The sequence below is a fragment of the Telopea speciosissima genome, chromosome 2 (assembly GCF_018873765.1).
Source record: "Telopea speciosissima isolate NSW1024214 ecotype Mountain lineage chromosome 2, Tspe_v1, whole genome shotgun sequence".
In the NCBI taxonomy this organism is placed as follows: Eukaryota; Viridiplantae; Streptophyta; class Magnoliopsida; order Proteales; family Proteaceae; genus Telopea; species Telopea speciosissima.
Genome location: NC_057917.1, coordinates 72,272,011 through 72,290,065, shown reverse-complemented (window position 1 = coordinate 72,290,065; position 18,055 = coordinate 72,272,011). Strand labels below are relative to the sequence as shown.

At 39.3% G+C, this 18,055-nt stretch overlaps 2 protein-coding genes across 2 annotated transcripts; one reads left to right on the top strand and one right to left on the bottom strand.

Moving 5' to 3' along the window:
- Positions 1–3,141: 3,141 nt before the first annotated feature.
- Positions 3,142–7,604, bottom strand: LOC122651710 (DNA ligase 1). Its single transcript, XM_043845210.1, has 3 exons — positions 6,987–7,604; positions 4,026–4,281; positions 3,142–3,740 (listed from the first exon to the last, which is right to left on the bottom strand). Exons 1-3 carry the CDS (start codon positions 7,299–7,301, stop codon positions 3,352–3,354), a joined length of 960 nt encoding a protein of 319 aa, XP_043701145.1. The 5' UTR covers positions 7,302–7,604; the 3' UTR covers positions 3,142–3,351.
- Positions 7,605–9,665: 2,061 nt separating this feature from the next.
- On the top strand, positions 9,666–10,343 carry LOC122651079. Its single transcript, XM_043844414.1, has one exon. It carries the CDS (start codon positions 9,666–9,668, stop codon positions 10,341–10,343), a length of 678 nt encoding a protein of 225 aa, XP_043700349.1.
- Positions 10,344–18,055: the final 7,712 nt, after the last annotated feature.

Here is an 18,055-nt window from a genome sequence, read left to right as displayed (position 1 = left end):
CTTTTATAAGACTCATCTACTTTATTGTTTTCTCTCTTTAGAAAAAACTCACTAACTCTTTCTCTTCCTCTATCTTGTTAGATAAGATTTTACTTTCTCTCTCTTTAAAAAAAACCCATTAACTCTCTCTCCTCCAAGATGTCTCTTGGGAGACTCCACTTTGCTAAATGTTTTCAATCATTTCCATTCCTTTGGAAGACTCAATATTGTGGAAAACTTTCACTCTTTCATTTACTTGGAAGATCCCACATTTTTTAAGACTTCACTTCCTTGAAGACTCCACCTCTTCCACTCTCTTGGAAGACTCATCTTTATTGAAGACTCCAACTTCTCCACTAACTCATCTAGACCATTGAACCAAACATTCAATCAACCTAGATAAAAGCCACAAAACTCAACAAAAATATGATGAGAAGAATTTGATCTTTACCAAAAACATGTAAAATCGGAAATTGGCGTCTAGGCCATCATAGACCAAACATATATTCAATCTCTTTCGTTCTTCTTTCTCATGATTTTTTATAGGTATACTATCAATATTCAGAGTTTCAAGCTTTATCATTAAAAAAATGGGGAAGGTATACACGGGAGATTCTCCCATCAAGTCCATCAAATAAGGGGTCTAAGGGTTGTTATAACATTTCAAATGGACATAAATGCCAATCTGACAACATTAAATGCTGATCATGTAAATACAGGATCGTGCATGAAAATTTTTGCCTAATAAGAATTCAATTTTCTACAATTACTTGATTCCCACGAAACAAGGGAGGAAGTGACTTCCTGGAACGGGTTAAGATCAATTTATTTATTAATAGCCGGGCCGACCAATCTCTCTCTCTCTCTCTCTCTCTCTTATGACGTTGTACAGGTCAAAATAGTCACAGATAGGGGATTTAGCGGAGCTTATAAGATCAAAAACAATGTACAGTAACTTCCATTTGGGAAAGATCAACCCATCCCACAAGAGACAGCGAGAGAGAGAGAGAGAGAGAGAGAGTGAGGGACCCTTAAAACGTGTGTTTCACATTAGTTTTGTTTTCTGATGCCAAAAAAATAAAAAAATTATGCATTAATTGATTGATAGACAGAAAGTGAGAAACAAATTGCATGTGTTTCACTTTTGACTTTCCATTTGGACTTTCGTATTATTGAGAGTTAAAAGTAATCTTTCAAGATGGGTCTTATAATTGAAGGAGTTTACGTATACGTTCACGGCCTTCAAGTATTGACGGTGAGCGCTGGCCATGTGTGGATAAGACCATAAGAAAAACACACACACAGAGAGAGAAAGAGAGAGAGAGAAATTTGAAAGTCTGAAACTTTCTTAGACTCGAAACTCAATTTACAACACAGGCCCAATTTGTCCTAATCAAATCCCTGTGTTCAGTACTGTTAAGTGTGTAAATGGATGAAATCCTTTTTTATATAAGTAATTCTTATCAAATCACAGTGCACAGCACTGGATGGTGTAAGATCAACTCTGATGGTTAAACGTCAGTAGAGAGGATCCCAGTTCAAAAAGAGTGGGATCATTCCTTTTTAATATAAGTGATAAATACAGTAAAGCTTTCAGCAGCCAAGATTGTGTTTAGGGACATTCCTTTGGAGTGTTCTTCTATTATTTTGGCTGGTTCATTTTTCTGTTTTACGGAACGAACTAGGTATCCGTAACACAAAATTTGAAAAAACAAAAAGTTAAAATGAAATTGTTTCTCTTCTAGAAACACTTGGAAAGGGGAAAAATAAGAAGCAAGAACCCCAATCTCTCTCCTCTCACTCTTATTTTTCCACCTCTCCCATCCTCTGCAACTCCCACAACCGTCCAATCACTAAAGCACATGCGAAGGAGAACTCATTGTACTCCGACAACGATAACCATCGCATGTCGTTGGTGATCCCAACCCTCCCCCAAACCACATGGCAAGATCTCACACATGTTGGGGTAGCAGACGATCCTATACATGGGAGTATCTTTGCTTATTCTCTTGATCTTGAACCAGATCCTCACCGTAGATGACCCCGGGTACCTAATTGAATCCCTTGACCCCGATTATTTCTCCTTTTCTCCTCATGTCCTGAATCATCATTACCTCTTCTTCTATTTCTCTGAGGAATCTTACTCCTGTAGTGGATTCTTATCTCTACCGCAATTATGGGTGTTGCATGCATGCTGGAGAGAACATGAAGGGGGTAACCCATGTTCACGTCGTAGGAGCTCTCTATTGGGGTGTGGGCTGTGGACTGTATGGCCGTGAGAGGTGGAGCACTCTATCCTGTCCACAGAGACACCATCCCCACCTACCCGATAGCAGAGATGTAGTACCGTCATCCCTGCTTGGATCTAATTGTCATCTGTGTCGAGCACAGTGGAGTATAACGGTGGTGCTGAGAGTGGTGGCTGGCAATGGCATTAGTGTGGCCAAGGGACCAAAATCAAGAACCCTGAATTGAAACCTTTATCCCACATATGTGATAGTCTAGTAAATGGTTTGTGAAGGGAGGGAAAATGCTGTTTAGGGAGCAAACTGCGTTGATTAATGTGTTTATACGAGATGGGAGGAATGGTCATGCTTAGGCATTTTATAGTTTGCCAAGGTAAGGTAAACAGGGGTTTAACATGATTTGTCCAGTAGAAAGGAAGAAAGAGTTTCTTTCACCATGTTACCAAACGTGCTTCTATCTTGCAAAAGTATTATCCAAGAACAGAAACAAAATAGAATACTTCCGACTCAGAAATACTCACATCTAATGCTGACATGCAATCACACCAGGAAAGTGGCAACCCAGAAAAAAATTGTATCCTTTATATTATTAACCTTCTCTCACAGATATTATGCACCACTCATGCAAGTTGAAAGTTGGGGGCAATAACCATAGTACCCATACGCAGGCAGGTGACTGCAAGTCAGCTAGCTAGCTAGCTACAGCTTCAAGATATGCATTGCTTCACATTTCTAAGTTTAGATATTCAAACCTTACCAGGGAAACAGGTTTTAAACCAACTCTCAGAATGCTTAGCACCAATTACTTCAGCAGGGACAGTACACCCAATCCATCAAAAAGGACATGAAAAAAAATAGAAGAATTACAATATATCAGAAGTGAGACATCCAATAGCCAGAGTTAGTTGTCAAATTAAAGTAACATCCAAGAAAGATATTTAATAAAAGAAAAATGTCTGAAACAATATGTCGACACCTGGGCATTGGCAAGATCTAAAGAGCCAAAATGGATATTTTTCAAGTAAAACCAGTGTGCTATGCTGTCAAGGTCATCTGATGTTTATTTCGCATTTTAACGAATGAAACAAGGCAATTACATGCATGCTCGCATCCAAAAAAGGGAGGTTTACCGCACTGGCTGTTGGTTATAGTGATTCTTTTCTTTCTTCTTTGCTGCAGCAAGCTTTGCACTCCTTGCAGCAGCCTCGACAGCGGCAGCTTTGGCTGCAGCATCCATCTCTTTATTAGATTTTTTCTTCTTCATAGACACAACCTTCTTTAGACGCTCTTTTACATCAATGGCTGATGCATCCTCTTCTGCATTTTCGGTCCCAGCAGTTTCATCCAGCCCTCCATTGACCTCTGAACCATTAGGCTGGTCCTGTTGTTCTTTAACCTCCTTGGAAGACTTATCCTTCTTTTTCTTCTTCTTCGCATTCTTGCTCTCCGAAGGAGCACTCTCCTTCTTCTCCACATCCCCATTGAGTTCCTCGGCTTTCTTCTCATGTGCAGTACCTGGATATGTGCATAACACAATATCTTCACTGTTAAAACGAAACACCAGCAAAACGACCTTACACTAGGTCATGCACCAGAATCAATATGAAATGACCACTTATTCACTTGTAAAGTCTCTCTGAATACATCAGAGTTGACGTGATAATGATGAATAATGGCCTATAATTACTAATATTGGCAACACAAATACTCACTAAAGAGTGGCCCATCTTCCAGATGTTCAAGTTGATGATTTACTAAGCAAGCATTTAATGCACAAATAGGGTACAGATCAGAAATTACCATGTGATTCATCTGCGCCAGTGGTCTCTTTATTGTTCATTCCGAACTCGGCCAAAACAGCTTCGAGTTCTGCAAGCTCCTTTTTCTTGAGTTCCTTCTTCGACAGCTGCCTTTCTGTATCCTTTGGTGGCAAAGAAGCCTGGGGGGGCTTTTTCACCACTGGCTCTGGTGGCACTGGAACCTCAGGTTCATGTTCATGCTCTTCCTCAACATCATCATCACCTTCATCAAGACCATCTTCTTCACTTTCACTTTCCTAGAATCATAAAAGAATAGCAGTTCAATCATCTGAAAATTACTAAGCACAACTCAAAGGAAAGAATCCTTCTCAAACAGTTGCAAAAGCATTACAACCACTGTGGAGAAGCCAAGTATGAGATTAAAACCATGAGCGCTTGAGCAACAAGTCCACCGACTTTGGGCACCAACAAAACTGACACATGCCAGTTATACCCATGCATGCAAGAAAGCCTTCTAAGGTACAGGGTGCCAAGATCTGAGCACACCACATGGTAATGTACTAATGTAATAGATATAATATTGCATCAGAAGGGACAGTAAAGCAAAATAAATAAAAGCAGTAAATCATTTTCGATTATTAACTTCAAAAAATTCTCAAACAACCCACCCAAATAAATATATCAATCAGGAGACAAGAAACCAGTGGATTTATCCTACTCCTGTGCCTCAACCCTCAAGTACAAGAGTCCCAAAAGGTAAAAAAATTAAATTAATGTACAAGCTTCACAAATTTTCAACAACATTTTTAGCTCCGAATCATAAAAACTTGATTCCTCTTCAAATGTCAGAATACTTTAATTTTCAAAAAGATGGTTACTAAGTGGACATCAGGCTCAGTTGTGAGAAGTCATCCAAAGCTGATCCACATGTTGAACATGTCAGATACCCTTTCCTTGTGTGATAAATTTCATCCAAGGTCACTCCACTCAGCTACATGACAAAATCACGTCCTCCTCTCTGAGTAATTGCTTAGTTAAAAATTTAAGTCGCAATGACAGGCATTACAAGAAAAATACAAATGCTCGTGGCAATTCATGAGTCCCAACTCTACAGCTCAGTACATATACTACCACTGTGCTTGTGCAACTAATGGGAATGTCTTACAACATGCAATCAAATTATATGTCAAAATACTCCCCCAAATCATTTTTTGAGTAAGCTATAGACTTAAATTATGAACAATGAATCCTAGTGCTAGTACTTTTCCAAGGGCAAGGTCGTGTGTGTGTGTGTGTGAATATGTAAGCTCTTCATCACCATGTTCAAGCAAAATGAGTAGCCTTCTTTTAATAACAGAAGATTTGTTTTTCTACAATTTGTTACAATAATTGTGCATCTATTCTTAAACTTTAATGTCTCATGTGCAGCCAGCCATTTTCGTCTTAATAATCTTCTATATCAATTCACAGCTTGTGTAGATGGAAATGTTTTTAGCTGCTCATAATTCTTTTACCTCAGATGAGGTAGTCAACAGATCAAGCATTATATCCATAAAACAGATTTAACATCCAAGAGATAGGCAGCACAATGAAGAAATAATGTATACAGCATAACATTTCAATAATCGATGCAGCAATTATTGACCAACAGGACATTTCAGATGGCCCAAATACAAACTGAGCACCTTTTTTCAAGTTGACCAAACAAGGTTACAAAGACTTCTCTTGATGTCTAAGAGCAACCATGAATGGAATCCATACAGATTTGGTTGTAAAAATGTTTGTATAGACTACAGTGCATCAACCTCCAGATGGATTGTGATGGATTGTCAGGATTTCACATTTTTAAAATGTGCAAAGCAAGACCACCCAAGTTAAATCAAACAAAAGAAAGTAAAAATTGATAAGAAACTCAATGATAAAGAAAGTTTTGCCAAGCATATTCATTATCTACACCGATATTGATATTTATTCAAATTGCAGTACATGCATTTGTAAAAATTAACTTTAGGATGATCAGAGAGCACATCCGTTTATAACCATAATCCTAATTCCGCCTCCATATACTTCAACAGAAAGAAAATGAGAAAGGAAAAACGAACACAGACTGGCATGAATATCATCTATAATCATCCAAATGTTAATACATTAAAGGTTTTTTATTTGAATCACTAATTCTTACCGCACATGTGTTATACAGATAAGAAATTCAAGAAGAAAATATAAATTAAAACAAAAAACTTCTTAAGAATGAAGCAGAAACAGCAGACAGTCGCAAAATATAATCAATCATCTTATAAGACCACAAAGTGCTCAGATTCCCTGACTGTGAGCTCTAACTGATGTTGGATTACAACATTACTACTCAACGCATTCTCCATATAACTAACAAGGAACAAACTACATGAAAGAGAAAAGCCCGCTAAGTAAGACTTGAAACAGATGGTAATAAAACATAAAGTTATTAGCAAAGAATATTAGATAGAGAATATGAATTGTTAAATATCATAAGAATTGTTATATATATCTAAGGAAGTAATAAAATGCCACAATTTCTTGTCCAGTCAGTTGAGTACTTTTTGAGACCATACAAATAAAAATAAAACATCGTTTATGACTACTTCACTCATCATTACAAACTCAGGATTAGACTTCCTCAAATTGGACCACAATCTATAACAAGGAGGGGGAAAAACTATTTCGCATAAAAATCTAACCATCTTGTGTGCAATCACATGCAAAAATACCAAAGAGAAATACAGAGGTACCCAAATCATAAACAGTATAACGTCCAAATCAACAACTAGAATTAAAAATAAAGTCAATTATATACTGGATAAAGAGAAGAAGAATCTATTTAATTGACCACGACGTCCGAAAAAAAAAAAACCAAGACCACTGATAGTGAATTGCACACCTTCATCACCTATACACTGCTCCAGGAACAAAAATGAGAAACAAAATTTTAAGTATAAGGCAAATGAAGTTATTAAAAACATACCTCTAAAGGGGTAGAACTCTCCTTATTCTGCTGTTGTTCCGATGTGCCCCAGGCAGATTGAGGTGGAGCAGTTGTTGCGTAATAATCGTCATCATCATCAACGTCAGCCCAAGATTTCACGGTAAGCGGCGTAGGTTGCCAGAAAACCTGCTGCTCCGGTTCCTTTGCTTGGCTTTTTGAAGATCCCTTGCTCTTTGAAGATCCATGATCCTTGTCTGATTTCTTCTTTCTGCGTAGGCTTTCGAGAGCGGCAAAAACATTAGTACTATTTATCCCAATGGGGCCATCGTCCCTTCGGCTTCCACCTCCAACCATTTCTATCGAGATCTCAGATAAGCCACAGTTGTTAACAATGGTATCGGCAAACTACGGTGTCCAAGCGCCGCAGTTTCGATCGAAGCTAGAACAACTCAAATTGCAGCCTCAGAAAATTAATTAATCGAAACTAGGGGAGAAGACAAACAACTTGTCAAGAGATTAAAATTTCTCAGGGAATATTAGGGTTTCAAAAAAGCAAATTAAGATCAACACTCCTATACCAGAAGCCGCTGCCTATTTTCCAAAAAAAAAATATAAAGAAAGAAATAGGAATTATATGCAAGATTAGGATTGCCGAGAAGTTAGGTGTCTCTAGTTTCAACAGAAAAAAAAAAAAGAGAGTTTTACTACAGATTAAGGTTTCCAAAGCAGGATAAGGGACAATATAACAAAAATCTCTCGGCACTGCTCGATGATATCGCAAAGAAATCAGAGTTCTGCGGCCGGTTCAGAGTTTTCGGGACAAATTAATTTGAGAAAACTCAGAGAATTCTAGGGTTGGTTTCTCCCCCAAAAACAAAATCGAAAGAAAAATAGGGAGAGGAAAAATGTTGGAACAACAGAGAGATCGATTCGATGATGTGAGGGAAATGGAAACTGATACAGAAACACTGCAAGGCTTTCGAATGAGTACAGTTCCTGATAGAAATGATGCCCTAGAGTACCGATTTAGGGTTCCGAAGCGTATAAGATTCAGAAGAGTCCTTATTTTTCGTCACCGAGAGGATTACAGAGCCATTAGATAACGCAGCTGACGAACACGAATACGGGTGTTTTATACCACGCTTTCTAGAGAGAGAAAACGAAACTGACGAAACCCTCTCTCTTCTTCCCCTCCCTCCCTCACTCTCTCACTGTCTATTTTGCCCGAGGATGAAATTTAACGTGTTCTCTAGGTGTGACGATTCTTATCCGACGCACCATGAATCCTTGATGGATAAGGTCTAGGCTTGAGATCCCTGGTGGGGCGGTTTTCGTTAATGGAGATATGGGTCCGAATTCCAATATCCGAATTGATTCCACATATTTGGGACCCAGTCCGGATCCTCTCCAGCGCATCCAACGGCTGGTAGGCTGGCAAACACCCCAAGGCCAGTCCCCAGCCGTCTGATGCGCGCTGGTCCCACTAGTGTGTTGGAGAGGATTTTTACACATTTGAGAACGGGGCTGGGATCGGGGCTAGGGCTGTCCCGACAAACTAAATGGACTACAACCTTTGGACTAAATACCAATTAATTATAGGATGGTCTTGTCTATCATTAATGATAAAATAAATACGGGGAAGAGAACATTACATGCTCACATGGCCCGCATGACTTCTGCACCTTGACACAGAACCGTACGAAAATACTCTTATTGGCCAATGTGTGTGCAAGTTCTAGAGGCCTAGGCAACGATTTCTTTCCAAATAAATAAAAATATTATTCTTTATCAAGTTTGGATAATTCTCTTTCATCATGGGGTTTCAATCCACTGTTTCAAAAATTGGAATAGGATCAGTCAAAATCGACTGTGATCAATTTCGATCATTCTAGCCCTCTTCATCTAACAAAAGATTGTGTCCAAAATCTAATAATCTAAGCATCTATTATATATAGTCATCCTCCGGATCCAACTCCTCTCCAGGGAGCCTAGCACCTAGGTAGTGCCCACAGGCATCCAAGGGTTGGATTGTACCGCACATAACCCAGTGCATGCCTAATCAGCCATCGGGATCTGTGTGGTACAGCCCAATGGTTGGATGCCCCCCTAGGCACTCCCTGGGCGAGTGGGTGTTGGGCTCCCTAGAAAGGAACTCAATCATCATCCCCCACCCCTTCTTTTAATTGAATCATAAGTCACGGTCATGTCTCATTGCCTCCCCTTGAATTTAATCAGTTCCAAATTCTGATTTGGGGAGGATCTACGAATGGGGTTTTGTCTATGAAGTCAGCCTATCATGTCCAAGCAAATCAGAGAGATCATCTCATATCACTACAACCTTCATCTTCTAGAAGGAACGAGTGGGAGGACATCACCCCGTCAGAATGGAAACGTATTTAGAACTGCATGCCCCCCCCCCCCAAAATCAAAGGGTTTCTTTGGCGCTGCTGTGCCCACGACATCGCTTCAGGGGAAGGGCTTGCTAAGGGGCAAGTTCCTATAGATCCTAGCTGCTCTGCCTGCGGTTTTGCTTTAGAATCCACCGATCATATTCTCTTCAATTGCGACTTTGCTAAAGCCTCTAGGTTTGGAAGTAATTTGAACTTCATCATTCCTACGAATGAAGAGATTAAGCTAGCAGGGGTGCTTCAAAGTTGGGAGCTGCTGAACTTTGCAAGCAAGAAAGAGGGGAGGGAGACCTTGAGTTTGTTTGCGTTCATGTGTTGTTCTTTATGGATCGCTAGGAATGATCGTATCTTCAAGCGTAAAAGTTGGACCCCTGAGGAAGTAATTAATCATGCACAGATGGCCTACGAGGAGTTTGGGAAGCTGTCTCAAAGTCCTATCTGCACATCACAGTCCTTGGTCGAGTCGCCGTCCACCGATCAGAGGCAGTGGATTCCTCCTCCACACAGTCAAGTGAAGCTCAACACTGATGCAGCCTTACCTAGAGGAGAGTCCAACGGTGGAATAGGCTTCATCATCAGGAATGATCTGGGACACAGCATTCTGGCCATATCAAATCCAGTAACTATGAGTGATATTCTAATGGGCGAATCCATGGCTGTTCGAGCAGGCCTTTTAGCGGCGGTGGAAACTGGAGTGAGTCATATTATGGTGGAATCTGATTGCGCCGCCCTGATCTCTTATATCAACGGCGATGATCCTGCCCCTCTATCTATTGGCAGTTTCATCCATGATATTCAATGCTTAGCGAGTCAGTTTACATCTATTTCCTTTAATCATGTTTCTAGGGATAGGAACGGTGTTGGCAATTCCCTAGCTTGGAAGGCCTTATCCTCTGCACGTAGGATAGTTTGGCTAAATTCCAATCCTTGGCTCTTGGATTTATGTTACCAGGATATCTCGGCTGTAACTTACCCTTTCTTCCAATAAAGCTTCTTTCAACCAAAAAAAAAAAAAATTTAATCAGTTCCAGACTTGCGACTAATTTTAGGGTTTTTGCGGCTGAATTGCTGGGTTCTCAAATTATATAGACTAATTCTAGGGTTTTTAGGACTGATTCCATCCCGATTCCAAGTATAAAATCCTTGCTTCAACCGAAATCCCTGATCTAAAAGGTAAAAACAACAAACCAAACAAAGCAACTCTTTTTTAACCCTTTTGATTTTTTTTATTTTTTCTTTAAATATTCCTAATCGGTTCTAATGTTTTTGGGTCATAACCATCCCAATAACTGAACAGCTCCAAAACCTAAACCCGAACCAGCCCAACATACTAATGGGTGAGATAATTCCGGTCCAAATTCATAGTCAATTCCAAAAAAAAGGCCTATAATTCTTGTATTATCAAGTGAACCATCGGATGAAATCGCATTTTATGTTCTGATCATCAAATTGGATTCAAAGATAAGATTAAGAAGTTGATCATCTCTTATGATTTCAACCGTCAGATATATAGCTGGTTCATGGAGTAATCAATATCTTCATGGACCTGGACCTTCCAGGCCCATTTAATGTTGGGTGTTTTTGGGCTTGCCAGTCGCGGCCCAATTATGGAGGTGTTTTTTGGTAGAAATTATGGAGGTTGATGGTTGATGGATTATGTTCATGTATTAGATATATAGTACCCATGCATGGATTAAGTAACTGGAGTTAGATACGGTATCAGTCTCAGCTGATAACAATCCGATATTGATATAATTATTAATAAAATTGATTTTAATTTTAATTTTTATTTTTTGGTTGTACATGACCAATAAAATCCTAAATTTTGATATGGATGTTGTTTTCCAAATTTTTTGTATTGCATTTGGGTAAATACCCGATATATTTTCCTCCTTTTATAGTCTTTAGATAATTTGTATCGACATTAAGCAAGTCCTATTTACCAAAAAAATATATATATATATATTAAGCAAGTCCCAACAACGGAAGGTTTTGCTTCGACCCGGTTTGGATTCAGTTTAGTTCGATTTTCTCTTGTGGCCATATGGGGCCATAGAAGGGTCATATTGAATGATTTTGCTCTCGATTTTAATAACAAAATTCTGGACAGATTTTTTTCTTAATGGCAACCGTTTCGGTCGTATCACTTGCTTCTTGCCCTCAATTCAATTTAAAAAAATTGTTTTTTAGACATATTTATTATCCTTAATAAGAACTGTTCCATTGACACAGGATCAGACAGGTATTGGTATCAGGCACGGTCGGTAAATCTGATCTGATACTGATATTTATAAGGGTAAAGTACATGTCACCCCCTAGTTTTCAAATGAAACTCAGATCACCCTCTGGTTTTTAAAAAAACTCAAATCACCCCCTCTATGTTATTGGTGTGAAAGGACTATTTTACCCTTGTACTAAAACATTAGAATTAAATTTATAATACTACCCTTCCTTCATCTTCAACATTGGTCAAGGGTAGTTTAGGGATTTAAATTTAGTTAACTAGCTGACATCATCACTTAACAGCATAAAACTAACGGTAGGGACTAATTTGTCATATTGGGGTCTAAACCAGGGGGTGATTTAAGTTTTTTCAAAAACCAAGGGGTGATCTGAGTTTCGTTTGAAAACCAGGGGGTGATGTGTAATTTACCCTATTTATAATGATGAATCAGACTGTTTGTAAGCAGAACAGTCTTGGGTTTGTTCAATGCAAAAATCTTTGGGGTAAGGTTGGGCCTAAACCTAATTAAATAAAGAATATTAGGTTGGGCTTGGCCCAGTAAAGTTGCAATATTTACATGGCAATGAAAGGAGAAAATTTTCCTTCCGTGGCCCAATGAATAGAGGCTTTCCTTCCTTCATGATCCACCTATTTGTAGTTTGTACCATATTTATATTACAATTACTAGTTACTATGAATTAGAGGTTATTAATTTCAATTACCCTATGAAGATTAAAATTTTATTTATTATAAAAAAAAAAGTAAATATTTTTTTACATAATTAGGTTCAAAATTGATCTAATCAGACTGTCCAAGATATCAAGTAAAATGGTTTTGGGGAAGTTTACTCTGTTCGGCAGCATAGCTCTTATCACTTATGTGAGACCCAAACCCAATCAGGGTCTTCCTTTTGGTTTAATCTATGGGGGCAAGGAGGTCATTTTATAGGGTTGGGGCGAGAGACAAACAAGGGTGCAGGCACGGGAGCCATGCTAACGGACAAGAAACTTTCTTCCAATGGGTTTATAGGTTGAAAGAAGACAAATGACTGCAAAAAGAAGTGATAATGGATGGAAATGAGGCAGCTTAACTTGGAACCCTACCATGCTCTGCTCTGTCCTCCCCTACAGAGGGATTTAGTTCACGGTATTGGGACCGACATCGATTGTCGGTAAAACCGTAACTAATACCGACATGGATCAATCATATCGTATCGGTCCGATACTGAATCAAAATATTTTTTTATTATTAAAAAACCCACATCCATACCATATTGGCTGATCCGTATCAATCAGGTATCGGATACAATTCAGCTGATCCAATACAGATTCTTAAAACCCTGCTCCCTTAATTGTTAAGGTATGGTATGATTTGATGTTTGATGGATGTTCATGAGAGAGGATAAGGTTTGATAATGGCCCAGCTAGATTGTAAGTCTGGGCCGGACTAGGCTTGACTCTGGTTTCTTCACTAAAGCCCAACAAACATTTTGGGCTTTTGAGGCCCAAAACATAAATCCAGGTTTTCGATTGTTAGATCACTAGAGAATGATCTAGACCATAGTTAGTTAAACTGTGTTTGAAATGTCATTTTTTTCATTGATCCGAAAGATTGGAAAAACTCACACAAAAAAAGAAAATTAGAATCCAATTTAAGCATCGCATCTTACATTTCTTTTGAGTAAAAAGATGACACATTTTAAGAAACTTAAATTAGATAGTTTTTGATATGCATTCCAAGTCGATTTTGCATTCTCAGATGATAAAAATAGTTATGCGAAATCGATGTAAAAATGTAAGAAATTACCATCCAACCCCTCTTGAAATTTACAAAAAAAAATACCACTATTGATTGCCCCTGCATGTTCTCTCACTGGCCCTGACATTAGTGCAGGGGTTACACGATCAAACAACGATCTCTTGCCCTTACCTAAAAGACACATGGTTCTAAGTATCACGGGCAATACGTACTGATTTTGCTGGTCAATGATACCGTATCAGTAGCAAGGTACGGACAAGGGGTAAAATGATCAAAAAACTCATTCTTTAAGGAAATTCAGGGGTAATTTTGTCTGATACCGTATTGGTTTTTTGTGTTGCCGACCCGTTCCAATACCATGCACTAAAACCATGAAAAGACATGATTTATGTGTGTAGATTGTCTTTTTTTAAAATCTGGATGTTTAAATTGTACTATTTGTCCACTTTTTTTTCTAAATATTTGACCGATTCAAATTCGGAGTCATTTTAAACTCACGGTACTTTAACAAAGTTATTTTGCCGTTTCTATTTTTAGTTAATTATAGGCTAAACTCTATCCGTGCTCATCATGCCTTCTATCTATTTTTTGTATTTTTTTTTTCTGTGTTTGGGGTTGGGCGCACATGAATGAATAGCCTTGTTTTCTATCCAAAAAAAAAATTATAGTCTAAACTCTAAAGAGTCTAAACTAGCAATGTCATATTCTATACTAAAAGTCAATCCTATACTTTTCAAGTCTGATCACGTGTGGTAAATATATGTTTTATGTACAATTTTGTGACAACATGTGTCCTTTTGGCTTTTGCTACAACAAATGTTTCTCCATGCATTCTTAATAGCAGCATGGGGAAGCATTTATAAAGCAAATGGACACATATCTTTTTTTATATTTTTTATAAGATAGAGTTCTATTGAGATGGACGTAACAAAGCCGAGACTTCAGAGGTACAAAGCTCTACAAGCCAAGGAGTGAAACTCGGCCACACAATCTTACACATCAAAGACTTGGTCCTTTTTTTTTATCGCAAGACTCTGTTTTTTAACCCAATCTTCAACTAGGAGCGATGGCTATGCTGCGTGAAGTGAGACTGACTGCCGTAAGTGAAGTGCTCTTCCAGATAAAGGAATCAACAACAATGTTTTGATCCCTTGGAATAAAAGAAAGGGAAGTAGTTCTCTATCCGTGAGTGGCCTACGCCAGATCTCTCATTTGTCTATCTCTCTCGTCCTCAAAATAAGGGGTCAGAGGTGTCTTTTCAAATGGGAAGGAGAGAGATAGACTCATGGGAGTACTGGCATAGGCCACACCCCCAGACAGAGAATTTTCTCCCTAAAAGAAAATAAACAATCTTGAACGTAGGATGCAAGATGAAGAATAAAAGGACACATGTCTTCACTTGACCATATGTGAAGTGTACAACCCTGGTTCATACTTTCACATGTATTGGTATCCTACCGTGAGCCCGGATAGGATCTGGCTTTCCTCCAGCCGTGGCAGGAGGTGGAGGATCCAGCCCAACAAAAACACCCAAATAGAGTGGGGAGGGGTTATGGTCATTTCATAGGAGAACCCACTTGGGTCCCACCTATAAAATGATCAAAACCACCTTTGTTTTGCTGGACTGAACCCTCCGGCTCCCGCCATGACTAGAGGAGAGCCAAATTGGCCTATTTATTAGCATGCATCATTTTCTAGTCGTAGAGTTTCAAATGTTTATTTTGTCAATTGACAAACTTCATCAAACTTGAAACTTTTACCATTGGTTTTTTTTGAAACTCAGCATTTTGAGTAGGGGCTTGGGGTGGTCAATCTTATTTACAAATTTCCATCCATGTCTATTGAAGATTCTCCCTTAGAGGCAAAGTTGGGGTGTTCCACCATAAGGTGCACGACACGTATTGTTTAATTTGCCATTGTTACCATATTGAGAAGAGAGGAAGAGTGGGGTTTGAGAGACCCTCTTGCCACTCTCCTTCTAAGGTCGATGAAGTGAAGCGAGCTCAGAGGAACAGTTTAAGCTAAGGATTAAATCAATTTCATATTTTCTTAGAGGAATAATTAAATTTTGATTCTGATACTCACCCGATCCTAGAGCGATTTCAAGGATTGGATCGGGTCGGGTATAGGATCCATATGGGCGTATCGGTCGATTCGGATATACTGTGATCTGTGGTTCACAAACTCAAAGTCTCAAACCCAGTTTTTAAACCCCCCCCCTCCCCGCCCATCTCCCTACTCTTGAGTCTGATCTTCACCAAAAATTTAAGGGCATTACCAAAATTGCAGATATAAGCACTTCTCCTGTGCTTTCCCAAAATTGTAAGTTTTAGGTATTTCTTCATGACTAAACTTGATTTTCATTATTATTTTTGTACTAAATATCAAGTTCAAGATGTTGATCTTGGCGAGCTCTAGTCTTTGAAACCTTTCCTCAATGATGTAGAAAAAAAGGTCAGAACTCAGAACCGAAAGAGAGGAAACAGTGGCTTCATGGGTTCAACATGGGTAGTCTTTGAATCCGAAGACCCAATTGATGAGTTCATGCTCAGAACAGAGTCGCAGAGCCGTATCAACAATGGCACATGGGCCTGCCACTCAGAGGGGCAAGGTGATCATTGTGCCCACCCCCATGTGCCTGGGTGCAGCCTGCATTGTAGCACAGAGAACAGTACCCCTTATTTATTTTAAGGGAGAAAGAAATTGAAAGGCAACGTGGCCCCTACACCCAGACATCAGAAACAGAGGAACGCTAAATAACTACCCCAACCTATACGAAAGGCAGAAATCCCACCCATGTTGATGCTTCTACATAAAGCCACGTTGCATTTGCCTTTCAAGCGATACCTGAGCCGATACCAAAAAAGTATATTGACCCAGCATATTGGTTAGTATCAAGCCGATAGGATCCGTTTCCAATCCCATTTCATTTGCAGGAGCACTGAACCCCAATCCGATACCGTACACTTAAACGGTTAAACCATGTATGTCAGGAAAATTTGCTACTACTGCTGTTGCAAGAATGTCTCTCCTACCCATTCACAGGTAAAGAAACAGGATCTACAAGGGTATTTTAGAGAATACCAAAACCTACGAAGGTATTTGTGACACCAAAAAGGGAAATATAATTATTCCATTTCTTTGGCTGCAGGCTTGGGTAGCATGAACATTCCCAACCTAGATCCTCTATTACTTGTTGTGTTTGCTAATAGGGTGGGGTTGTTGAAAGCAAGAGCTTTGCATTTACAGCAGGTGCAGGTGTGTTCTGATTCGCAGGTGGCGGTGCAAATGATTGTGGGTGCTTTTCAACCCCATTGGAAAGTGCTGTGGTTGCTTGAAGAAATACGTGAATTGCGTGATGGGTCTCGCAATTGTAGCTTCATCCATCATATTAGGGAGATTCATACTTGTGCTAATTTTTTGGCTGGGTTTGTGCAACATGTACATGAATTTGATCTTAGTATTAATTGTCTGCCGGAGGCGCTTTCCAATTTAATAAGAAATGATGCTTCTGGTATGACATACTACAAGCTGTAAGCTCTATATTCTACCTATATAAAAGTTCCTTTTAACCAAAAATAATAATAATAAAAAAATAAATCCTCTATTACCGAGCTGCCCGGCAGGACCGTGCAGCCTAGACACTGTGAGGCGTGTAGTGACCGCCTTGCCCTCGCCCAAACGCCTTGCCCGAGTGGGAGTAAGGTGGTCATTGCTTGCCTCACTCTATCTGGGTTGCACGGTCTTGCCGGTCAGCTTGACAGTAGAGGATCACGATCCAGAACATTCCTGCAACGTGGATAACATCAAAATTTTTTACAACCATCCCAACCCAATTCGGCATCATGGAAGCGTGTGAGATCTTCATCCGCAAGATTCACGCGGGAATAAATTACTTCCACGCGTGAGAATATATGGTGAAAGAGGGAAAAATTGGAGACTTAGAGATGGGGATCACTTTATCTTCATCTCCTTATATTTCTTTGTCTCTCTCTCTTTCTCTTTGCATCACAGACGAAGAAGAAGAAGAAGAAGAAGAAACAGAAGAAAGCAGAAGAACAAGAACATATAAATATACACAAATCATGATTAGCCGCTTATGATCAAACACTATTGAGAGTATTTTCATCAATTACATTCTACCCCTTAGGTATCTCACGTGTCCACTTTGTGTGGGCTTACGGTGACCGTTGAATTGGGTTTTGGATTTGGATATCCTCTTTGTCTGTGTATAAGAGACTGGAAGGGAGTCAATGAGTAACCCTCAACAACCAATTGCGGAAGCTTTGAATGTTCCAAGTTGGAATTCTCCCCGATCGAACGATCTATCCATCCATCCATTTGAGTTTTGAAGACAAATCTTAGTAATTAGAGATTAGAATTCAAAACGAGCACCTCGATCGATGGCTTCAGTTCTGTACGTGGCTTAATTTATCGATGGCCTGATCGATCTCCGTTCGTGAAGGTCATTAATTGAAGATGGATGCCCTAAATTGAATTGGTGATCGATCATCGTCAGGAAGAGGATCGGAAGAGGAAGTTAAGAGGAAGCGAAATCAATCATCGGAGAGAGAATGGGCACGCCAACACAGGAGCATACAGACGCAACGTCGGAGAATGTAAACTCTTGTCTTCTGTTGCTTCGCCATCGTTAGAAATCGTTTCTTGAAGCTCATTTTCCTGCAACTCTTATGGTGACTTGAACTTGAAGAAGAAGA

Coding starts and splice junctions, on each gene's coding strand:
- LOC122651710 (XM_043845210.1), bottom strand. CDS start 7,301: ATGGTTGGAGGTGGAAGCCGAAGGGACGATGGCCCCATTGGGATAAAT. Junction 4,282..6,986: donor AGAGTTCTACCCCTTTAGAG/GTATGTTTTTAA, acceptor TTATGATTCTAG/GAAAGTGAAAGTGAAGAAGA. Junction 3,741..4,025: donor TGGCGCAGATGAATCACATG/GTAATTTCTGAT, acceptor GCACATATCCAG/GTACTGCACATGAGAAGAAA.
- LOC122651079 (XM_043844414.1), top strand. CDS start 9,666: ATGTGTTGTTCTTTATGGATCGCTAGGAATGATCGTATCTTCAAGCGT.